This window comes from Pagrus major, chromosome 7 (genome assembly GCF_040436345.1).
Source record: "Pagrus major chromosome 7, Pma_NU_1.0".
Lineage (NCBI taxonomy): Eukaryota > Metazoa > Chordata > Actinopteri > Spariformes > Sparidae > Pagrus > Pagrus major.
In genome coordinates, this window is record NC_133221.1 from 30,567,142 (window position 1) to 30,592,335 (window position 25,194).

The 25,194-nt window shown below is 39.5% G+C and overlaps 1 protein-coding gene across 1 annotated transcript in view; it reads left to right on the forward strand.

Annotated features, from left to right (window-relative positions):
• The window catches only part of prkcz (protein kinase C, zeta), a 128,239-nt gene that overhangs the window by 76,478 nt on the left and 26,567 nt on the right, over positions 1–25,194 (forward strand). Inside the window, exons 6-14 of the mRNA XM_073470402.1 lie at positions 878–1,009; positions 2,883–2,973; positions 5,669–5,724; positions 6,013–6,207; positions 14,207–14,304; positions 15,300–15,386; positions 18,533–18,668; positions 19,006–19,093; positions 19,394–19,513. Coding sequence (XP_073326503.1) covers positions 878–1,009; positions 2,883–2,973; positions 5,669–5,724; positions 6,013–6,207; positions 14,207–14,304; positions 15,300–15,386; positions 18,533–18,668; positions 19,006–19,093; positions 19,394–19,513 — 1,003 coding nt within the window. The remainder of the gene's footprint in view (positions 1–877; positions 1,010–2,882; positions 2,974–5,668; positions 5,725–6,012; positions 6,208–14,206; positions 14,305–15,299; positions 15,387–18,532; positions 18,669–19,005; positions 19,094–19,393; positions 19,514–25,194) is intronic.

The following is a 25,194-nucleotide window of genomic DNA, read 5'->3' on the forward strand; positions in this document are numbered from 1 at the left end:
GTTAATGATGTTGGGAGATGGGTGCCTATTTGCATGTGCATGGATATGCAATACAAGTCAAATGAAATTTGTCGCATTTTTTGGGGGGGACGAAAAATATTCACAAAACACAAAATAAATATTCAGATGTTTCCCAGAATAAATGTGAAGTGAAACACTTAAAATATCCCAATATCCCTAACTGATTTTGAGTAGTGTATACGTGAAGTCCATTTTACTGCTCAGTGCACCAGTGGAACGTATCCTTATTCAAATTTAGATCAGGAAATATCTAATCAAAGAATGAGCAAACAAGAAATTCACTGTGACCACAGATACTGTGTGATACATATACTAAATTGAAAATCAGTTGAAAAAATGAGGCTGAAACTTTAAAGGCAGTACAGGTGAAGAGATAACATTGTCTGAGATCCCTTATTGATTTGCTTGAGAAGATGGTTTACTTGGCACAGGGTTGAATAACTGAACTTTGTACAAACTGAATTTCTATCTTTTATTGTTGAATCCCTGAAGCTTTGTGTTTGTTGTTGAACTCTGGAAACTTTATTTTTGGCAGGTTATATTTGAACCTGCCTAACCCTAGCTTTCAAAAAGCCACCAGGATAAAGTCACGCTATTGTTGTAACATACCCCTGTCATTTTAAAGAAGAATTTCAAAATGTAAGTGACAGTTGTTGTAACAAATCCAGATGCAATAGTCCAGCAATGGCATTGCCGACAGTGCTAAAAAAATTATGACCTCATCTGGAAATGGCTCCCTTATAGCCAGAAACGGTGTACCTTTCATTGCACCCTGTTAATTAAATCTTGATGAAAAATCAGTGATTGTGAGTTAAAGACTAACCCATCTGTGTCCTGTCCTGTGTGTCTCTTACAGAAAGCCTACTGTGGCCACTGTAGTGAAAGGATATGGGGGCTGGGCAGGCAGGGCTACAAGTGTATCAACTGCAAACTGCTGGTCCATAAGCGCTGTCACAGACTCATCCCTCAGACCTGCCAAAGGCTTATGGTGAGTATTTCATCATGTCCCAAGCAGCAAGCAGCACAGTAGCAGCCTGTCACATCCAACGCCAGCACAGTCTGTCAGCATTCTGGCGCACTCTGAGATCAAGCTTACATGTTGCCGACGTGAATCATGAAGATTACATTCCCTCTACAGGAGAGTATTTTGTGATAAAGGCACAAGTTTAGAACGTCTTTTACTTAGAGTATACTGTACATGTTCATCACAGTCAGGTTTACTGCCAAGAAACATAAGGTAGAAAATATTTTTCAAAAAGATATAAAGCAAGTCCTGGAAGTCCTGAAGCATAGAGATTGACAATAAAATATGACAAAATCTTATCAAAATCTTAGAATATATATACAATATAACCTATAAAAAAGAAGAGAGTGCCACAGTTTCGGGCAGGAATATGCAAAGGTACCCAGTATAAAGTGTAAGGAATATGTGCAATGTACAAGACAGTAATCCAGTTCATGTAATGCATCGAGTCGGATGTGTAAATGCACTGTATGTTTTTTCTGCTGCTAGGGGTCCCTTAGTCAAACAATGAAAACAAAGGACTAGTTTGATTTCATTATGAAAGGTGTAACAAGCCATTCTGGAGGAAGACAGTTGACAGTTGAGTCTCATTCCCAGGTTGTTAAGTACCGATGACTGAGGAGCCACCAACCCAAAGCACTGGTGTTTGTGAACCTGGGTTGTGACTCCATAATCAACTGTCTTTCTTCAGAACCACTTCCTGCAAATTGAAGTAGCATGGGATCATGGGAGTTGCTGTCTGTGTTGTTAAACAACCAGCACTGCTGATTGAAATCTATCTGATGTGACTCAGACAGAAGTGTTCACAGATGTGTTAAAGTTTTACTCACATTACATTTAGTCATGTTGTCTGATGTCTCATACGTCGGTTCACGTGTTACCCCTGAGCTAATAAAACGCACTGTTACCTCGAGTAAAATCAGGGATTTCTCTGGGTTTGAACATTGATGGAAACATTTGGCACAATGTAAGTACACAACTAAACAGAATATATAACAAAGGACCAGTCGGTTATCATCATTTAAATGTGTAATTGTTATACCTTCAATGTAACATGGAGTGACTACGAGGGATGGGGGCTGGGGATGAGGTATAAAAGTCCATTTCAGTAGGGGCCCTGGGCCTGTTGATGAGGCCAGCTGCAGTCAGGAAGGAACTAAAGTGTTTTGTTTTAGGCGTGAACATAGCACTTTAATATGATCCTACAGTTTTACCTTCAGCCTTTTCCTCAGTACCCCTGTGACCCCCATCTTGCAGTTGCTGACAGCACACATATATGTAAAAGAATAATAAATATTGTATAGTCGTGTCCCTAAGAAAGTGCTGTAGTTGCACAGACTTAGATCAATGCATTCAAGCACAATTCTACAAAGCTAGTTTTAGTTTAGTGACAGCAAACAAGTGTGCTCCATGTAATTCATCTATTTAACCACAAAGCAAGCATCTGACCAAACACAAAGATCCAAAAAAATCTGACTAGAAAATCAATGTACTGTAGCTCGGTACTGGATGAACTGTCCTGTCAGCAGTGGGAATTGATCACAGCTTCAGCGCGGTATCTTCAGAACTAGATAAGTGACTTTGAGGCTTGATGAGATGATGTGATTGAATGCCTTTTCTTAGTGAAACCCCCACATTGTCATTAGAGTCTTCAAGTAACAACATGTCTGCACATTAACTGAGGGCACCTCCAAATGCAGACTTTTCTTTAGTCCTTGCAAACATGATTCATCATGCACTCTTCCAGGAGTGTAAAACCATGAGTGGATGTTTCAGTTGTTATTTGAGGGGCCATGTCAGGGGATATTTAGGTGGGCTTCTGAATGTCTTTTTTCAGGATCCAGTCATGCCATCACAGGAGCCCCCTTCAGATGCCAAGAGTGAAGAGGTGGACCTTCCACCGGATGACGCAGAGGACACAGATGGGAGTAAGTCACTGAAACCTTTTTCTTCTCTTTTTAACAAGGGAGTAGAATGCTACCATGTTATTGGCACTAGTTTATTGTAATGCCTAAAACGTTTAATGTACAAGCTCAGTATTTACTCCATATCTTCAGACTTGAATGTCACTCAACTTGGTGAAGAATAGTAAATACGATGATGATGACACCGAATTCTCAAGAGAACTAATAATAAGCTATGGCAAATGTAAACAGAAGTTCATACCTTGAAAAGGGATGTGTGTGCAGTAGTTTGAGATGAGGCAATCCAGGTAAAGTAACAGTTCAACCAAAAATGAAAATTCAGTCATTATCCTCCCCCCCCATGCTGATGAAAACTCAGGGGAAGTTTCATAGTCCACAAACATTTCTGGAGCTTCACAACAAAACAGTAATGCAGAATTCTTCTAAACACCTGAAGTAGCTGAAGACTTGTTATAAAATGTAAAAAAAACAACTGAAAAAAAACAATAATGGCTTCATACAGCTCGTCAGGCAAAATCCTCCAGAGGCCAGAGATCCCAGGATCCCTTTGGTAGGTACTAACGACTCCAGACCAGGAACACCCAACAGAACTTGCAGTTTTAGAGATGTTCTGACCCAGTCATCTAGCCATCAGAATTTGGCCCTTGTCAAAGTTGCTCAGATCCTTACACTTGCCTTTTTTTTCTGCTTCCAACACATCAGCTTTGAGGACAAAATGTGCACTTGCTGCCTAAAATATCCCACCCTCTGACAGGGGCCACTGTAATGAGAGCTTAGCCTTGTATCTCAAACCACTGTACAGACATCAAATATTAGATTTTGGGTGACCGTTCCTCTAACTGGAAATGCTAACCTAATGGATGAGTAGTTTAATGATAGTCCATTAAGAACATTACAGTGAGTAATGCTATTACCAGTATACAGTACCTAAACATAATTCATGAGGATTCTATGGTTGTCCAGTTCCATTAGAATGGAAAAAAACTGTCTTGTTTTATAACTGTAAGTGGGAAAAGTTCTTTGGGTTTGAGCTATGCTTCAGTGTGTAACATGCATTTGAAGGACTCTGCTTATATACTTGATTTTGACCAAGTGTACTGTACCTGTAGGATTAAAAAGAGGAACCCTCTCAAAAGTGAGATGGCTCATCTATAGGGCTGTATACTGAGTTGAGTCATCCTTTGCCATCATCAGAATGTTTTTCATGAGACCTTGGGACTTTGTGCAGCTGGGGATCAGGGGGATCACTGTGGCTGTGTCCCAAATCCACATTACATACTTATTCTAAGCAGGTATTGAGTATGCAGTGTGTTCACATTGGAAATGTGACAAAAAGGTTTTTAGTCAGTATGCCAATTAAAAATGCTTGCTTTTTGAGGGTGCCATTAAGATGAACACTATTCTTATCAGAAGCTGGGGAAAAAAACCTCATTGTGGCTGGTGGAAAGTATCAATAAACAAAAGAAATCACTAGGTATTTAGAAAAACATTTTGGTGGCTTTTTAAGGTTTAATTACTACCTCCGCCAAGGAGGTTATGTTTTCAGTTAGGGTTGTTTGTTTGTTTGTTTTTCAGCAGGATTATAGAAATACTACTGACTTTGGTTAACATTGTTATGATGGGGCTTTGGCCTGGGCAGAACGAATGCCAAAAATCTTTAAATCAAGTAGATGATAGTGAAGTTTTGATTTTGACAAAATTGTAGAAATAGGATTACAAACCCACAGTACAGTGACAGCTACCTCACTGCAGTGCTGCGGCTTGCACGTGTGGTGTGGCGAGTTACCCTGGAGCTGCTTCCGCAAGCCATATCTTTCTAACTGAGTTTACCTTCGATCATGGCCATCAAACATACATGACTTAACACCGCTCCCATGGGTTTAAACAAGAGAAAATGAATAAATACGCTAGAATGGCACCCACCTCCACCAAGGCCCAACAGTCTCCCTCTCGTACTCACTCATAGATACCAGCCACTTAAACCTGCCTGATTGTTTTCATCAAGATCCTTCCATTAGTCCCTGAGAAAATGAATAGAAGTGCTGAAAAACACCAGATATCAAAGAAAGTGAGAGAAAATTCCTGGATCTGTCCCTTTATCCAGATTCACACCAAAAGTTAATGGGGTCGTGGAGTTTTGTTGAAATCCGTTCAGTGTTTTTTGTGTATTCCTGCTGACAAACTAACCAACAAACACACACAGGTAGAAAACATGACCTTCTTGGTTATCAATTGATCTACAAAGTGCATTTTTCCTCCGCCATTCAATGAAGACCCTGTTTGTGCTGCATGACATGTACAGTACAGTAGAAGTGTGATTCCTGGATTCCCCAGACAAATGAATAATAGATTGGCTACTTTGTTCAAATGATTGACCTCACTATCACTATCATCTCTTATGTAACTATGTGACTCTCAGCTGTTATCTAACCACATTAGTGCTCTCTGATTGGGATCCCATAGAACAGTCTGACATCCTATTAAAGGAAACTGTGAGCTGATGTCAGAGTCTGTTTGGGGTCCCCCCTGTGGATTGACCATGTTTGGTATTTCCTGTGGATGGCTGGGCTTGATTCTGTGTACTCTACCACCCCCTGCTGGCCAGAAAACAGAACATGTCAAATCTTTAAATGCACACATTGAAACTGCCTCCATATGGTCATAATTCAGTAACTGTCTCTTTGTCTGTTTCTTACAGTATCTTTTTTACCGCACAACTGTACAGTGGATAAAACAGAAGATGGAGATACAGAGGTGAGAAGGGCTCTGAATCAATACAGAATTGACTTTGGTAATTCATTTAATAGATAATAATGTGAAACCTTTCAAGCTGAAATGATTTCTCTTTTACATACACATATTACTTAGAAAAAAGGCCATGAATTATTTTTTGTTTCAAAACGTTTGTAAAGCATTGCTGCTTAGTAATTCCTCTACATAAAACTTGGATATAAAAAAATCAAATATCTAAAGCTTTAACCAAACATATTTATTTTGAATGTATCCGTACACTCATAATATTACCACCTCTCCAATTTCCAGGACATCAAAGCAGTCGTGGATGGCATTGATGGCATCAAGCTGTCGCCGGGCCTGGCCCTTGGGCTGGGTGACTTTGACCTGATCCGAGTGATCGGGCGTGGCAGCTACGCCAAGGTCCTGCTGGTTCGGCTAAAGAAGAATGAGCAGGTGTATGCCATGAAGGTTGTGAAAAAGGAGCTGGTCCATGATGATGAGGTGAGGCATTAAGCATACCTACAGTAGGATGTCAAGGATGTGAGACAGGAAAGGAAGGATAGGTCTACATGTAGCTACAAGGGGTGTCATGATTTTGATATTAAATCGAAAATCCATCGAAATGAGCTTTCAGTTTTGAGCACCTAATTCAAAGGCAATAATTTGCGCGACACGGCAACAAAAAACTTTCAGGAACACAAAGATGACACAGCTAGCTAACCAGTAGCCTGCAGCTGCACCTCCAGACACTTATGCCTGAACACTAACACAGACAACAGACTGGGAAGAGAGAAAAAAGGGTAACTCTGACAGTATCTGAGACGTTTCAGAGTTCAGACTGATCTCATTGTCAGAGATCCTTAATCAATTCAGAGTGTTAACGCAGGAGAGATTTGAGAAACAAAACTTTGTTACAAACTGAATTTCTATTCTATTTGAACTTGCAAACCCTAACCTGAAAAAGTCACCAGGATAAAGTCAAAATGTTGGTGACCCCTATTGTCTTTACCTCCACCAAGGAGGTTATTTTAAACGTCCGTGTCTGTTTGTTGGTTGGTTGGTTTGTCAGTAGGTTTAGATAAAAAACTACTGAACGAATTTCCACTAATGGAGGTCTCAGGACAAAAAAGACCCCATTAACTTTTGGTGCGACACCAGGAATTTTTTCTCACTTTCTTTAAACTGGCAATAGACAGGTTAGACAGGCACGCAGTTTCTATTACAGACTGATTGATTGAATAAACTCTTGGTTTGTTTAGTGTTGTTAAACCACTTGAAAATGCTCGGGGGGAAGTTGTCTGTTGCTACTTCAACACTGTAAAATTCAGCAATTTTCTACATTTTCAGTAATTTCTCAGGGAATTATGCATGGACCTTGATGAAAACAATAAAAATTTAGATCTATTGGATTTACATAATGTTTTATTTGATATTTGATGAAGCTTGATTGAATTAAATGGGCCTCGGTGGAGTGCCATTCTAGTTTTAAAGATGAAATTGGTTGAACAAATCAAGATGCAAGTCTAACAATAACATAGCCATCAGTGCTGACAAGAAATTAAATAGAAAATCAAATCGAATCGAAATTGTGACCTTAGAATCAAAAGTCAAATCAAATTGTGGATTTGGAGAATCACGACACCCCTAATAGCTAAGTGTACTTTAATACTGGTTATTGCTATACAAGACAGAGTGACTGAAAGACCAAATCAGCTCAAAGAGTGTGGTTATAAATACACTTGTCACTACACCAAACAACAGTGAGACCAAAGGTGCATAAATTAGCCTTCTTCTCTGCTGTTATCTCAGAATGCCATGGTATCTTGAGCAGTAGCCTTCATTTGATGTGGACTTAAAACAGACGATCAAGACACTTATTGCAAGTGGTCCTCATGTGAGATATTGAGTCATCCACCAAATTACAAAAAGAGAAAGTGGAAACGTGAAAGCTGCTTCACTCAATTTCCACTTTGTGCACTTTGTAAATATCATCAACAGCTGTTGATGTTCATGAATGTGACCGTTGCGGTCACTGGGCATAAATCTTTGAAGATGAGTCTGACAACATAAAGGCACTGAATATTCAAGGATAATTCTGTTTTTTTCAGGTCTTATTTTTTATAAATTATGTTTAGTTCAATCCACTCACCAGAGTAAATGTTGGCAATGTACGTTTCTGCAAACCATGCTGAAACAGTACAGTTCTTTATGTTGCAACTTTACGTTTTGTTACGTTACATTTTCTATATTTTTTTGTGACAATGCTGTGCTTAAGATGTGGTTAGGTTTAGGAGATTGTGGTGTTACTTCAAATACGTGGTACATATTGGTATGTTTTTGTCACCACAAACATGGCTTGAAATTGTCCCAAGGTCTCCTTAAAAATATCCAGTGGTGTGTCACGGGCAAATGTTGCAATGCATTCTCGAATTGCATTCACTATTCTAAATATCTGTTCAGTCACCGATTTGTGTATAACCTGGTGACTATTCTGTACTTGTATTAAGGCATAAAACATATTTCATGTGTGACTGACTGGCTATTGCAGAAGAAAATTCTGATTCTGTATATTTCTGTCCACTACTACTCTTGCATGCTTTAAGCTACAGAAACCATTCAAATCTCAAAATGTTCTGCTCAAGAACATATATGCTTGTATTTGACTCTTTTCATACGATACCTCTTTTACTTTTATAAATAGCTTTTTTAACAAAATTTACAATAGAGAATGCTTGGGAGTGCACATGATCACAAGGTTGGCGGTTCATATCCTGACTATGACTATTTCTAAACTTCTAACCCTGCATAGTTGATTGGATGATTGATTACATCTGCAGCAGTGTATGATTGGTTCCAAATTGTTTTCAGCAACTAAACTGTAAACTGTGTCAGACTCTGTCTGTCAGTCTGACACACACTACAAGGCTTAGATATATTAAAATATTCCACATCCATAATACATTTTTTTTTTCAACATTTATACACACATGCTGACATACACACACACATTGCTGTCCTGCTCAGTGGCTGAGTGGTCAAAGAATCAAGCGCGTGTCCATACAGTGGACCTCAAGAATGCTGGTTCAGATCTTGACTGTTTAATGGAGAATTCAGGCAGTTGATTTCACCTGCAGCATTTTCACTTGGTGTGTCACTAGTCACTCTCCTCTACTGTGTTGCTCAGTAGCAGAATGGTTAGCACATGTCCACACATCTTGTGAGATCTGCAGGTTTGGCGGTTTGACTCCTGACTGGTCAGCACTGCAATGCAAGGCACTTTCTTCATTTCCAGCAATGGGCATTCAGCTATCAGAATTCATTTTCTGCAGGAAATGCATTTTCCAGTTAACACATTAAAATCCTTAAAATGGCACATGTTCCGTCTCCCTCATTAAAAATGCCTGAATAAATGAATATGCAAATATATTTTTTTTTACAAGTGTAATTGTTTGACAACAGGTGTTTTACACTTTACTATAAATACATTCTCAGTGTATGTGCACTGGAGGCTTCAAGTTTCCACATTGCACTTGTGTCTACGGAGTATTGGACCAGGATTGGCCTTCATATTATTTGTGATGCCACAAATCGTGCTGGTAGTCACACCTCTTATAATCAGAACTTCATTCAGCACAGAGAACATTTACACTTGGAGCAATACATGTAAATAGAGCCATCTAGAGTCAAACCCTGCACAAACATCTTTCTACACAGTGAAGGACCTTCAAATGTAAGATAGAAAAGGAAGTTGTTGATTGGGTGGGGACTTTAAACAAAAGGTGATCTTTGCAGTCTGCTGCTTTGTGTCCAGAGATGAATTTGTAGAGCACAGCGATTTTAAAGTGTTAATATTTTCTTCAGGTGTGACAATTTCTGCACATTTAAAGTAAACTGTCACTCTTTGCAAAGAGCTCTTTTTACCTTTGGATGGCCTAAAATAAATTAGGAACAAGGTGACCCATCCGTTCATTCTTGTGGATGTATTGTGCCACACACACTAGCAGATTATCATGCACGTCAGAACACCTGCACCTATTGATTTTTATGTAAACCCACATGGAGGTGACGTCACTGGTGGCTGTATCACTGCCCTAATTCCCAGCTTCAACATGCGTCACTGCTCCAGAAAAGCAGCAGTTTAATCACATTCACTTCCTCCAGTGGCTTGTCTACTTTTATGTGTGTTTGCAACCTCTGCTTTGTGCTGCAGACATCAAATGATGTGATGCTCTCAGACCAGCCAATGTGTACTGCGCTATAGGGGGAAACTCATGGAAGACACAATATGTGATGGTCTGTAAGATGGTCTTCTGCACTAGTCCAGGATTTGTGACAGATAGATAGAAATCAGTGGGTCAGATGTGTTTCATGGATGAGGAGATTCATTTGAGATACTTTTTGTATGAAGTTTTCAATACACTTTCTTAGACTTAGAGGCATGGCTCTGGGTCCCGTGGGCATGAATTGAGAACCGCTGGATTTTGTAGCAGGTCTAAGAGCAGTAATCAGTGAGGAAAGGAGGGATGGAAGGATGAATTGGAAAAGGAGGGCGGAGCTAGAACACTGAAAGATGTATGGAGAGATGGAAAGATGGAATCCGTAAAACAGAGTGATGAAGACTGAGTCAGAGACTGGTTGGAGCTTTTCAAAGAAATGAGTCAAAAGGAATTGGACAAAGGGGGGGGGGGGGGGGGGGGGGGGGGGGGGCACAAAAGTGGCAGAAAGCTTATGAATTGGAAAAAGGGGCTTAGGAGGAAGCAGGAATAAGTGAGTGGGTGACTCACAGGGGTAGATGAAATCCGGGTTTTAGCATCTTTTATTTCAGAGATGAATTGCAAGATGAACATGACGCGAAATTCATTTCAAAAAGGAAAAGTCTGCATAATGCCCCTAAAGCAGGAAATATGCAGACATACATACCATTCACATTCATTATATATTCTACATGTGAATGTAGCTGGCAGAGCACAGTGTGTCCTTATTTCCGTGGGCTAAGACACATTTTATTCACAAGTGTCCAAGAAACAGGATAATCACAATACTTCCATATTCAGCCTCTTAAAGGGTCAGTTCACCCAAAGGTTATTTCACATACTTCTGATGGTAGCCACTCAGCAGATTGGTTTGGTTTTATGTGTCCAGGTTTTAAGATGTGTTAAAGAAATACCCCCCATGAAGTAACTGTGTGTTCTGTTGACTGTCCAGTGTGATCAGGATGTTATTTCTGGAAAGGGATGTTGTGAATTTAAATGTTATTTTCAAAACTGAGAACCACAAACTAAGAAATCCCCCTCAATTGAATTGGAGACAGAAATCTCAAAACCTTTACAAATACATTAGGTTAAATATCGATATCAATCTTATGTCTTTGTGTTAAATGCAGAACATGGTTAGCCAAGCTTAGCATAATTAAGTTAGTTAATTAAATGCCATGTCAATTAAAAACGGTGTGTTAAAGTTTTTGTAGTCTACAAAACAATTCTGGACAACATTTCACAGTAAAATGGAGTTGCAACATTCTCCTAAACAACTGAAGTAGATGGGGATTTGTTTAAGAATGTAAATGTAAATATATTTGGCTTTAAAAAGGGTGTAAATGATGTATTTTTAAATCAAATTTCGGATCTTGTGGCTTCCAGAGACTTTGATTACACCAGATGAGCTGTATGGAGCTTTTTTGGTTGTTACCAGTAACTGCAGTAACTCTGTTGCAACATCGTTTTACTGTGAAATGTTGTCCAGAATTGTTTTGTAGACTAAAACTTAAAATGACATCCATCGACATGGGGGTGGGATTGTCTACTCTCTGATTCACTGATTTTTTTTTTTTTATCTCTGGGTGAATTGTTCCTTTAACAAAAATTGTTGCAGCATGTAAATCCACCAGGTGTTGGTTTTACATTTCTGTACAACAAATAAGATGTAGGTCCGCCGGGGAGTGGGAATCTCCCCCAAAGAGAGACGGAGGAATGAGGCAGGCATTTCCAGTATGTGCAGACTGCACTGGGCCCAGGTGCAGCTCATGTCACTGACGACTCTACATTTGGCACCTGCAAAACACCACCAGAAAACAGAACAGGGACACCTTGTACCCAGGTTAAGGAGTCATTGATAATTAAAAAACAAAAAGAAGACGACACATTTTGATGGTGGAGAAAAACAGGCATGAAAAAAGAAGAGAGCTGCACCCTGTTGGCTTTGCTGTTTGTGTTATATAAGGCCACTAGATGGCACTATTGCTCAACATCTGAGTCCTTAAAAAACACACCGACTACTGGGCTCACGCAGCCAGGCCGAGTATCACTGTCCAGAGTTACTGCATCTTCCAACATCTGTACAAGTAATCCAGGACAACATAAATTATGTTACAGGCCTCCACTTCCTTTCTCAACTTCTCATCTTTTCCTCACATGACCACTTTCTAGTGTTAAATCCACATTTTTCTGCTTGTTGCATAACAAAACAAAACTGACACCTTAACAAAGATAATAAAGAAAGATTCGAGGAAATGATCAAGTCCCCCTTATGTTTTGATTACACATCCCATTTTAATTTATTCATGGCTCTATTCATGCACATTAGTTTAATAATTCATCCCTGTAGTAGTCTAATGCCTGACATCAAAGGAAGCTTGTAGGAGCGCTGCACAGACGACTGTGCAACTACTAAAGCAGCTGAAATGACCAACACAAGATGTGTTGTGATATTCTGCATAATTTTATGTTTTTTGAGTAATAATGAGTTGACCAGATGGAATTTGGTATCATATGCACAGCATAGGGTCTCAATTCTGATGCTGTAAATGAACCATATGGGGATGAAGCACAGCATGGGGAACTCAAGATTTAGACACAGTCTACTGTAGCTAACATAAAACATTAACTAACATCAACTTAATGACACTTTAAATCAGCATAAAACATCTTCGCCTCAGGCCAAACACTCACAGCTCTCTATAACTATAGTTAGAACAATTAAAACCTCAGCTGACTGATAACAATGATACACACTGGCTACTCCAGAAAATAAAGATACTGCTTAATGACTGACAGTGCTGAGGGTAACTAATCAAGTGCTGTATTAATAAAGAACAGAGATATTTATTTCACTGAATTATTTCCATTTAAAGCAACTTTATATTTTACAGCACTACATGTAATTCATTTCAATACAGTGCAATATAATACGATACAATACAATATTTTTCAGCCCTGTGATGAACTGGCGACTTATCCAGGGTTTACCTCGCCGTCGCCCAATGTCAGCTGGGATTGGCTCCAACCCCCTGTGACCCTGAAAAGGATAGGTGGTTTCAGATGATGGATGGATGGATGGATGGATGGATGGATGGATGGATGGATGGACAATACAATATAATACAATAGCTAACCCTAACCCTCAGCAAAGTTCCTACATTTTTGAACTCTCTCCCTTTGGCCTTTAAAAAGCAGCTGAAGATCCACCTGTTTAGATTTGTCTTTATTTTTATCTTTGTTTGATGTGTTACTCTGCATTTCATGTCTTCTTGATGTTACTTTACTTGTTACCAGAAACATGGTGACACCCGTGAACATGTTCCCGTTCCAACCCATGACTATTTAGTAGATATTACTACTACATTTTTACATGAGTACTCAGTACTCATGGGTCTCAGCTCTCATTTTGAGTTTCATGACTGGTCGTTGTTTTGAGTGGAAGTGAACCCAAACAGAAAGGGCCAGCTTTCTCTTGTTGCTTCATGCTATCGTGCCCGCAGGCTGCCACGCTGCAGCTCACAGTTGCATTGTGTTACGATTTTCAGGCGATACAGTGCAATGATGTGTGAAAAAAATCTTGTGTAGCTTGAAGTGTCGCATCTGCATTTGCATACGTCAGTGGACCCTGTTTCTGGCCTTATATGTTAATTAATTGAGTAATAATAATCCAATAATATAACATATATTGGTATAACACGCTATTCTGTATCACGACAATTTAGTACATATTAACGATGATCCTTTTACATTAGAAAAAACATTTTTTCAAGTGTTTTACTTGATTAGTTATTTATTTATTGTACATGTTTAAAGCCATCACCACATCACTGCTTAAGCTCTCTGTTGCCTCCTGGGTTTTTGGTGTTGCCATATTTGATTTTATGTTGTATATCAACTCAAACATTACAATTCCACCCACACCCCAAAAATCAAGCAAGTGAGTGCTCCAACATGACATTTTTTAAACTGTGACCACACCCAGGAAGTAGACAAGTATGTGTTCTTGCTGCCCGGTTATCTTTTGGCACGTAATTCAAGGTCCACCCTAACTGGAACAGTCCAAGGAACAAGACGGTCCAGAATACTGTCATGATTGTTCTAAAGACTGACTACATGTTTGATCTGTAGCGTAGTGTGTCTCCATTTGTCTGTTTAAATTCTATTGATCAGACAAATTGATTGTTAATACATTATCTTTTGTTCATGTCACCTCTGCCTCTGTGTGTCTCTCCTCCTCTCTGCAGGATATTGACTGGGTGCAGACAGAGAAGCATGTGTTTGAGCAGGCATCCACCAATCCATTCTTAGTAGGTCTCCACTCCTGTTTCCAGACAGAAAGTCGGTAAGAGCATGATAAGGCTGACACTTTATGAGAGCTCATACTGCACAGTTTTTAAAGCCAATACATTTCACTTACAGCGGTATTTCAGTACCTGACAGAACTTTTCAATATAGGCTGACTGATACTCAATTTTCTGGACTTGGCAATACCAATATTTAGGGAGTAATAAGATATATGATATCAATATATCAGCTGGTATACACACATTTTTTGCAATGATCCCTCAGATGTGGTTATCAATCATCTGTGATGAAGATATGTAACACAGGCAGGATATTTTCCAGTCCAACAATATTTTCATTGCCAAACATTACATCAGTGTACTGAAACGGCACATTTTATTTTTTTTAAATGTTGAAATATATTTTTTGTATCATAATCTCCAACAAACGAGCTTCACATATTGTTGCATATCAGACAACAACTTTCATTGTCCACAAAACGTTTCTGGATTTTATTTTTTGGTGACTGTTCGTTTAAGAGTCAACAGATAACATTTATGCTGGGAGAAATGTATTTAAAGATATAGAGAGTATGACTTCTCAAAACAACAACAATCAATCAAAGTGCAAGCTGGTATGATGCCAAACCTTTTGATAGACCCACTGGCCACTGTCAGTTTGACCTCGCCTTCCTGTAGAAACAACACATTCTCATTACATGGTCATGGTAAGTTAGCAAACGAGTCCTGTTACATCCTTAAAATAATCACCAGGGACTATTAGTGTCACACAGACTTTAAACCCTGGTTTCTTGGGTGAAAGCCCTGTGACTGAACCACCCATTCACCCCTACGTCCTCCATACTGTATGTGGACTTTCTGGCTCTTTAAACTATGTTCGTTGGCAGGTCCTTTTTTATCTGCAGGACAAATTGTTATCCTTTTATTTTTCACATTTTTTAAAACAATGCTGTCTAAACATTCTTCCACCAGCCTCTGTCAAACAGTATCAGTGGCGTGCTGATGGATTTTCTCATCATGCTCTGGTTTCCAGGTTATTTCTGGTGATTGAATATGTAAACGGCGGGGACTTGATGTTTCATATGCAGCGACAAAGGAAGCTCCCTGAAGAACATGCAAGGTAAACATCCAGATGTTACAGCATCTGTTTACATACATACATATAAAAAATTGTCCCAGTCCAGAATTTAAACATGCAGATTTAGTCTCTAAATGTGTTTCTTATGTGTGTACTACTTTTTAACATACTGTATATGAAGCGAAATGACTTTTGCTTTGACATTTCTCAAATGCATTGTCTCGGACCAGTTGAGGTACTGTAGTGAGGCCTGCAGGAATAGGCAGCATGATCATAGGAGGAAGTAGAAGTGGGTGAATTTATGATTGGATTTTGGTGGGCCCTGTCAGCTACACAGGAAACACATCAATGCAATTGGCAACTATTTTGGGTTGGACTGATTGGACCTCCTCCGGATGGGTTTTGTTGTATTTCACATGATGGTGTTATGTGAAGTACAGGGTGTGAGTAGTTTTTTTTTTCTTTTGGTTAGGACAAAAACCATCAGTTTCATAAAAGCATCCTGTGTTTTGTGGTGTAGGACAGCTGTGAGTGCGTGTGCTTGGTTGAAGATGCCTAAAATCTTCCTCAACAACATATTTCGTATAAGTACTCCTTACAAACATATGCTTAATGGGATGCTTTAGCAGCTCTTCATCGGCGTAGAAACACTGCCAAAACCCAACTTAACACTCTTTTTTTCCTACCTCTGAGAAATATAATGAGCACCCATAATTCATTGTGCCTGTCTACTTGCGGGGCACTCCAACTGCGGCTCTGATAAATGCTGGATCAAAGGCTGGGTAATTTAGAGAGGCACCGTTGGGCCCCTATCGGCCCCTGCAATCTGTATTCTAGAGACAGTGGCTGTACATATGCAAAGCAGCATGTTAATCACTTATAATGATTGTACATATTCATGAGCAGCGCTCTTAGATAGAGCCCTGCCGCATTCCCCCACGCTGTGGGGGAGGCGGGCCGGTGGGCGATGGATGGTGCTGCTGATAGGACACGTCTTCTATCAGTCTGATGCCAGCAATGAAACAACGGTGTACAATGGAGGCTGTCACAGTGAAAACGTGGGGGAGCGATGTGGGATTTGTGATTTCTCTGTCAAACATCTCTCCAGTACAGTCTTTCCCTCACTGTTTGACAATCATGGGTTTACAGCAGGCAGACAGAGAGAGGCTTGTCAGTGTTAATGAAGGCTTATCTCCTAGACACAGAATGCACACAACCTACACATGCTACTGACTCACCGAAGACGCACAGCAAGTACATCAAATCATGGTCAAAACTGTAGGGTTTTAAGAATGATATTTTCTATAAAACGTGTATACTCTCCATAATAAGTATAATACAGTAATCTCAGTAACCTAAAGTCCTTCATACCTATATATATATATATACCTATATATAATAAATATCTAAATGTGCTGAATGTGTATAATAGATGCTTTATATTTTTTCTGTATTTGGTTTGAGTATGTAGTCCAGGGTTTCTATCACTAAAAGAAGCCTTCAGCCACATAATCGCCCACTCAGCATTGTGCATAACATCTCTTCAGTATTGGGCTAACCATGTAAAGTTTGGCCCAATCTCAGTTTCCACACTCAAGGACTCAAGTTGTTAGAGGCTCCTTCCGTCTGCGAGGGCTGTCCCACTTTCAAATCATCAAATGCATGAGGGCTGACATTTTGAGTGTTTTATGGCCACTTTCTGTAAGTCTGCAATTTTACAGGCTTTACCTGAGTGAATAACCTACAGGTCATATCCCTGTGGCTTCAAACATGGGTAACCTTGGATTTCTAGGGGAAGCCGAAAAAACAAAAACAAACAAACAATGATAAACCAGATAACTGCGTTATTAAATGTGTTGAATATGTCTTGAATAATATTAATTTCATTATTCAATATGCAACATTTATTCATAATATTTATTCGTAAAACAAAACTTTTCTAAATCACTACCTTAGGACTAATATTTTCTCTTGGAACTGATTCTCTTTTTAAATCACTCTAAGAAAGTAATGAGCTTTTGAAATATTATGGAGGTTTTTTCCCAGAAACCTCTGAATATGTTTCTCTTTGTGTTTATATGTACTCTGTTTTTTGTTATTATTATTATTATTATTTTATATTTTGAAACATAAAATAAAAAGTTCCAAAGCACAGGGTAAAATTAAACTTCACAGAGTGATGTCCCATTCATATTATTACCGTGTCAGGTTCTTGCAGCCTCTACTCACTCAAACACTAACCAGGTAACATCAGTTAAATCCATGAGGGTTCAGGGCTGAGGGCCTCAGGGGGGACATTTTGATTGGGCTCATAGACATAAGTGTGGCACTGGCATAAATAGAAACAAGTGGGATCATTACTTTTCTAGCATGTGTGTTCTCAGAAGATCAGTGGTGATCAGAAGATATCTTGACATTTAGTCTTGAGGGTGGCACGAGAGCAACACTCATAGAGATCAGAGTGGAAAGAGTCCATCCTCTCGGAGCATGAAGGCACTCAGGAACCATGGCAATGTTCTCTGTTAGGCCTCACACAACCTTCTCACATACTATTCCTAGAGGAATGTTTTCTTTGTCCTTTCTTTAAAAATTTGTTCTGCACAATTTATTCTGAGTCTTTGGGTCTTTGGTGAATAAATTTAATTCATTTGCTTTTATTGTTATTGGCTCTTTATTCATTTATAACATTGCTGGCCCTCTATCTGTTACAGTATTGGCCATTTGGCATTCAGACATAGGTCTCTGTTACATACAATAAATGCTGTGCAATGGCTTTATTATAACATGTCAGGACCGTTACCGCTGCAATGCTTGAAACATATTTGTCATTTAAATTGCTGCAAATTTAAGTATGAAGCCTTGTTCCTTCTTGTCACAGCCATAGTTCAATCACCATTTACCTCTGTGGCCTTAATGACAGTGGTGATGGCGATAGTCTTCAATTCTGTACTGTTATATTATTGACCCTTTTCAATAATGGTGCAACACTCAAATCATACATTGTTGGAAACTTTAACAAAAATGTTATCAGGTCCAACCTGCTTGAACCGGTTGTTATGACAAGTCAGTGACTTTGGGGCTTATGTACACATGAGACAAACACAACTATCATGAGCTAAAGGTTTGGATGTTCTTTTGTATGAGTGGAAATCTTCAGACACATCATTCTCTGTATTTCTCCCTCACAGATTTTATGCTGCTGAAATCTGTATTGCTCTAAACTTCCTGCATGAAAAGGGCATCATCTACCGCGACCTGAAGCTGGACAATGTTCTCTTGGACCATGAAGGACACATCAAGCTCACAGACTATGGCATGTGCAAAGTAAGAAACTTTTTCAGTAGACTGCATGGATTGCTGGCATAGGCTTATCAATAATGAAGAAGATCTGTATTGACTGGAAATACTAACAGGGCCTCCTTCTTTTTTTGTTTTCATCTACAATTCATGTTCTCACAGATATCATATCTTCCACACTGCCTCTTATATATCCACTGTTCTCGCTTTTGCACTTCACATCTCGATCTTCTTCTTCTCGTTGCTCTTCCTTCTCCTTCTTCTTCTTTTCCCTCTGCTCGTCTTTCTCCTGCCCCTTCTCCCTCCTCTTCTTCATCTTCTCCATCTTCCCCTTTTAATCTTCTTCATCTTCTTCTTCCCTCAGGAGGGTATCAGACCAGGTGACACCACTAGTACATTCTGTGGAACACCCAACTACATTGCACCTGAGATCCTTCGAGGAGAGGACTACGGTGAGCACAGGAGACAGCCTGGAATAAGTTTATATCCAAAAGCTGATCCTAACACCATATCTTAGTTTTGAAGCTAATGATGATACTTTACATTTTAAAGAAAAAGCTAAACTAAAGGATAGACTGAAATCACGCACCTCATCACAAGATTTTTCAATATGTCCAAATAAGTCAAAGTCTCAGTGATTTATACTAACAGGATGTAAGGAACCTGGAAAACAGTCCTGCTGATGTCTTTTCATGCCACATATACAGTAAAGCTAAATGAATACCTTGTCTTATTGTTTTGTGCTCTCCTAGGCTTCAGTGTGGACTGGTGGGCTTTGGGTGTGCTGATGTTTGAGATGATGGCTGGGAGGTCCCCATTTGACATTATCACCGACAATCCTGACATGAACACAGAGGAGTACCTCTTTCAAGGTCTGCATTTATACTTCTACTACTGAAATTTTACTTACTGCAAAAAGGGTTTTCATGGCACCAGTGTCCTAAGAGAAGGGCTTTGAACTAGGAAAGACCAGTTGTCATTTTGAAACCATACTAGATATTTGACACTTGTGAAAGGTTTTTTCGATTTACTTTTTCTATAAGGTTAAGGGTACGCCAAAATATACAGTTCTCAAGTAATGGCCAGGTCTGAAACAAATGTCCATATTGAAAAGGATTCATTTTCTGGGGTAGCATGAATGCTTTTTAAATTTTGTTGGCATCTGCCCAGTCGAAATGGAAACGTTCAATTACCTGTTTAATAATCTGGGACCATGAATATCCTTATCAAGTTATATCAAAATTTAACCATTAATCTCCAAAATACAAGTGTTGGTCAAGGACAATTTTTGCCAGAGAAAATATTCAAATCATTGTAGTAATTCTCTGGGAAACATAATATCCACACCAAATCTCATGGCAATCAATTTGACAGACAAATAGACTGATGGACCAACACACAGACATTGCTATCCTTTGGCTGTTCTGCTAGCAAGGTAATCAAGAGTGTACAGCCATGCTAGCATCTCTGTGAGGTTGTACTCTAGGCTAAATGCAAACATCAGAGAGCTAACATGTGAACAATGTATAATGTGCTGATGTTTAGCAGGTATGTTACCATGTTTGTCATCTTAGTTTATGTTGATAGAATACCAACATTTGCTAATTACAGTAGCTGTAGAGACATGACACTGCGTGATAGTACAAGCTTTGCACAAAATACTTTATCAGCTAACATTTCAAAGCAACTAGATCCTGGCAACGTAGCTAAGTTGCAGTTTACTGGCTAGCTTTAGCTTAGCTTAGATTACAGTTAGCTTGTTGGCTGCTCTTGTCCTGTTTGGACTTTAGGCTTTTATTGTGAAGAAGTTATAGGAAATGAAATGTGTTTGTAACCTAATTAGTGGAGCAACTTTGTAAGTAGTGATTCTTTGATAGTACTGCGGGGATTGAGACAAGCGCATCACTGGTTTTAGACACACCTTCAAGCAGGTGGCCCAGTTGTGGTGGAAATGCAAATCCCTGCTGTGCCGTCAAGGGCGTAGGTTTGGTCTCAGCTTTGGTAGTGACATTACCAACCTCACCCCACCCGCTTCTTGAATAGGAAGTCGAAACGGTAATACCACGCATTTCATTACCACTAAGTGGTCAGTAGATGGCGACTGTGCACCGCAAATAACAGGCAAAACATTAACGGTATCCAAGATCATAATGGATAGGCCTATGGATATTTAGACCAGCACAGCAGCCCCAGTACTACAAACAAAATGACTACGCATTAAAATATCCAGAGACTCATGGCAATGCATATAGTTCAAAGAGATGAGAAACTGTCAATTCAATGGGCTCTTTTGACAACATTATGTTAGGATATAGCCGAGCTTACATGTTGCCATGGTGTATTTAGGGCTGATGAAACGAAACCTGCTATAAGGCCAAACCGGGCAAGAAGAATTCTTCTAGACAAAAAACATATTCTTAACCTGCACATGGCTTGCATCTGTCTTCTCTGTTATCTAAAGCTCACGCACAGAGCTTTCATTAGGTGTCCGTTTCCGTTATTAACGGGTTATTAACGGAGGGTATAAAAGAGCCTTTACACGAGGGTGGGAAACGGGGAAGACACACTTAGCTAAACATCGCACTCTGAATGCTATTCGTTTTTTTACGTGATTCTGTGCACACTATACTTACAGCCGCGGTAGTGAAATACGTTCGAATGTCCCTTTTCTTTTTTGGAGGTGGCATTGTCTCCGGAGCTTAGCCTACTGCATTGAAGTAGGAGTCCCCAGTCCCGATTGACAGATGCGGGGCGTTTTAATTTCAGCACATGGACGTTTGTTGTTCTTCTGAGTCGCATGTGGGGCCGCGGGGTTACCTGACTGACACCAGATCAGCAGTGGCCCACTAACCATCACTCTGTCGCAGCCAATAAAAACAGCGGATATGGGTCGTCATAGCACGGAATCAATGTCGGAACGTGGCAAAAAAACAAATGTAAAATAGTTTTTATTAATGCTACCATATGTGTACTATATTGAAAATTTGAAATAGTATTTCAACATTGTCAATGAATGTAGATTTTTCCTATATAAAATTAAAATGACAAATATTGGTAGTGACTATTTTGCAATCCTCGAACATTGGTTGTGACATGTCACGACCATCTATATAGAAACCTACGCCCATGTGTGCCGTACTCCCACGCTGAGTCAAACCCAGTGGAGCCAGGCTGGCAGATGTGACGGAAAAACGGCAACAGTGGACTGTATAGTGAGTTTGCCATTTTGTAATGCTGTCCGAATGTATAGTGAGATTGAGTATACCCTATAAAGTTGAATCACAGTATACCACAATGCAGTGTGAAATCCATCATGCATCGCGCTGAAGGGTTTCCAAAAGTGTTTTTTCATTTGACCGATGAGCTCACTATATACGTAGTCCTCTATATAGAACTCCCTAGGTAGTGAGAAGGGACTAGTGAATGAGTGGGTGATTTCTGACACAACCTTAGATTGGGATTTGCTAGCTATAACGTAAGCGAGCAAGCAAGGTCGGTTGACCATTTAGCTGTAACTTAGGTAAGCTGCGTTGGTTGCTTCGTAACATTGGCTGATATAGTAAATTCCAAGTGGCAAGCTAAACACTTTACCATCCAGATAAGCCTATTTTCTGCACTAGCTCTAACACTTTGTCTGCATTAGCAAGCCTGTTAACATAAGATAATACCTTGTAGTATTGTTATCTTTGATTCTGGACTTTGTGTTTGACTCTGTTGTGATGGGGCTGGTCCATTTCTCTATCTCTAAGCTAATGTTAGCTAGTCTTGCACACTCTTGGCGCTGAAGGGGAGTGGAAGGGAGGCACTCGGGAGCACGCATTAGGATCCTTTGGATTTCCCCAGGAAAAAGAAAAACGTATAGAGTACTTTATATAGAAATCTGTTACAGACTGTTACAGACCACCAAGAAAGTCGAAGGATGTTTAATTCAAGTTACATTACAATCTATTCACACATTGGCAATATAAAGTGGTTAACATATGTAAATGCATAGTACCTTTTAGATAAAGGAAGTATGGAGGAATAGCAGGAACTCAAGTATGAGTATTGTGAGCATATGGCAGACTGTTTTGGTTGCCATTTAAACAAAAACATGTTAATTTAGCCCTATGTGACGCATTAATGATATTCTGAGAGTGGGAAAAACAGATCCCATGTATTGGAATAACAATCAGCTCTGGGCTGTAAAGGATTTATTCCTGTGTAAATCCAGGCTTTTATGGTATGCTTCATTAAAATGGAGGAATCTCAAAAACAGGGCTAATTTTATATCTCTCAAATGTTAATTAGTTTTGTTTGCTGTAGTCTCTCACTGCGCTCTTGTTTTGTGTCATTCTGTCACATCTCTTGGCATTTGAGTAAACTTATTTCATATTTACATTAGTGAGTCATATACAGTAGTTTGAAAGCCTGATAAGTCCAAGGGAAATAACGGTTGGAGAGCATATATTCATACTGTTTATTTTGTTATTTCCTGATAATGAACATTTATTTATTGCCACCTTTGTTCAATCTTATAAATCCAATTCAGTAATTTGTGTGTTTCAAATTCAGTTGACAGATTGGTCTTTATCGGTTAAAAAAATTTGACTCTTAGGCTGATTGAACTTTTTAAACCCCATTGGACAAATATGAAAATTGCATTGTGGTCAGGCAAAAACAAGCTGGTTCTCTTAATGTCTTTAGGGATAGAAAGATTACAATAGATTGAACATGGATGCTACCACCCAAAAGTTGACATTATGCTGCTACAATATGTGTGTGAGCCAGAAATAGGTAAATATTTGAAATTCATGTAATGATAAACTGCTGCATGCACATGCTCCCCCACCCTTCATGAACTGAACTGAAAATCTGGCAGTACATTATGGCTTCTATTACAGATTAGGGTCCATGTGTGGAACAGTTCAGCCTTTTCTCCATTCGTCTGCTTCATTTGGCAGGTACTAGCATTTTCTTTTGTACTGATACGGTGCCAAGTAACCACACTGAGGCACCTGAAAACACATGTCTCTGTCTTCCATCAGTCAAGCTACGAAGGAGCTGTTAATGTTAGGAAATATCTCTCAATCGTACCCTTTTATGAGCATGTTTTCTGTTGTTGGAACATTGTTTAAAATGTATTATTTTAACGGTATTAGGAGACAGGTGTACAAAAGGGATGGTCAGCAATTACTTGCACTTTGAAAGCCTCACATAACAAAAAGAGCTGAAGGAAAATGAACAGAGTCAGGACTAATGCTTACATTTGTCTATCTTTTAATGTGCTGCAACCCTTTTTGTCAAGCATTGACTGTAATGAAGTCTGGATGTTGTATGTGTTGAAGCTTCATTTCCTTTTCTCTGTTTGCTGCTATCATTGCCACTTACCGTAGCCAGAAAAATCTAATCTAACTGTATGCTTCAATATATTCTTAATGTAAACATTATTTTCAACTATACCCCAATACAAACTAGAGAAGATTCAAAATGAAGCACAATTCCTGCAAAGAGATGATGTTGATGTCCAGACTAATAGTAGTACTGAGTGAAAAGGCGCAGACCTCTCATTCATTTCAGTGAGACCACTGCAATGTCGCGCAAAAAACCCCAAAACAAAGCCAAAAAAGGAGGGGTCAGAGCACCTTGGTAGCCCAGTGGTTACAGGGCATGCCGCTTGGCTGCTGCAACGTTGCTTGTTTGATTCCAGCCAGTGACCTTTATTGCATATCATACACCTCCCTCTCTCCCCCATGCCCCTACCTGTGTCTGCTGTCCAAACAATGCAAAAAAGAAGGGTCATCCAGCCAAAAAAGTTGTTCAACTTTTGAAGTAGAACAATGTGTCATGAACCAGCAATCCACAGGGCTGGGAAATCAAATTGGCGTCCTGTTTCCGGCCTTAACGTTTCATCACCTACAACAAGCATCTGGTGGTCATTAAATGATCTGCAACACATACTGGCAGCATGTCAAAACACACCAACACTGCTGAATATTAAAGGATAGGTTCCCAAATTTTCCAATTCCACCTCAAAACAATTGTCAGGTGCCCACATTAACACTTCAACAGGTTTGGCTTGCTGTAATTCTACTTGCTAATAAGATCCAAGGTAAGTGATGTGGGACAGTGCCATCAACGCTCAAGAGAAGCTGCAGTTTCTGTAACATTTGCTTCTTGGATTTTCCCCAGCTACTGTACTTCATCTCGTACTACTGTACGGAAATTTGATCTCTGCAAATATACTGTACATGTAAAAATCCAGCCAGTTCTCATGCTCAGTATGTCAAATACAGCAGTCTGGTCAGTGGCCCAGTGCTTCAGCTATGATGCTAGAGGTGCCCCTCTAGCATAGCAATATGAAGAGCAAGATCAGGAGGTGGTTGTTGTGGTTGGGTGGTCAAACAGAGGACTAGTCCGCTAATCTGCATGCCTCTCTGACCAACAGTTACCTATAACACCCTTCTCTGTGCAGACCTGCAGAGATATCCATGTGTATCTTTGGAAAACTACAATTTTAATGTTACATGTAGATGGAGAAGTCTGTAGCATTGGCCTGTTGCTTTGCAATGGG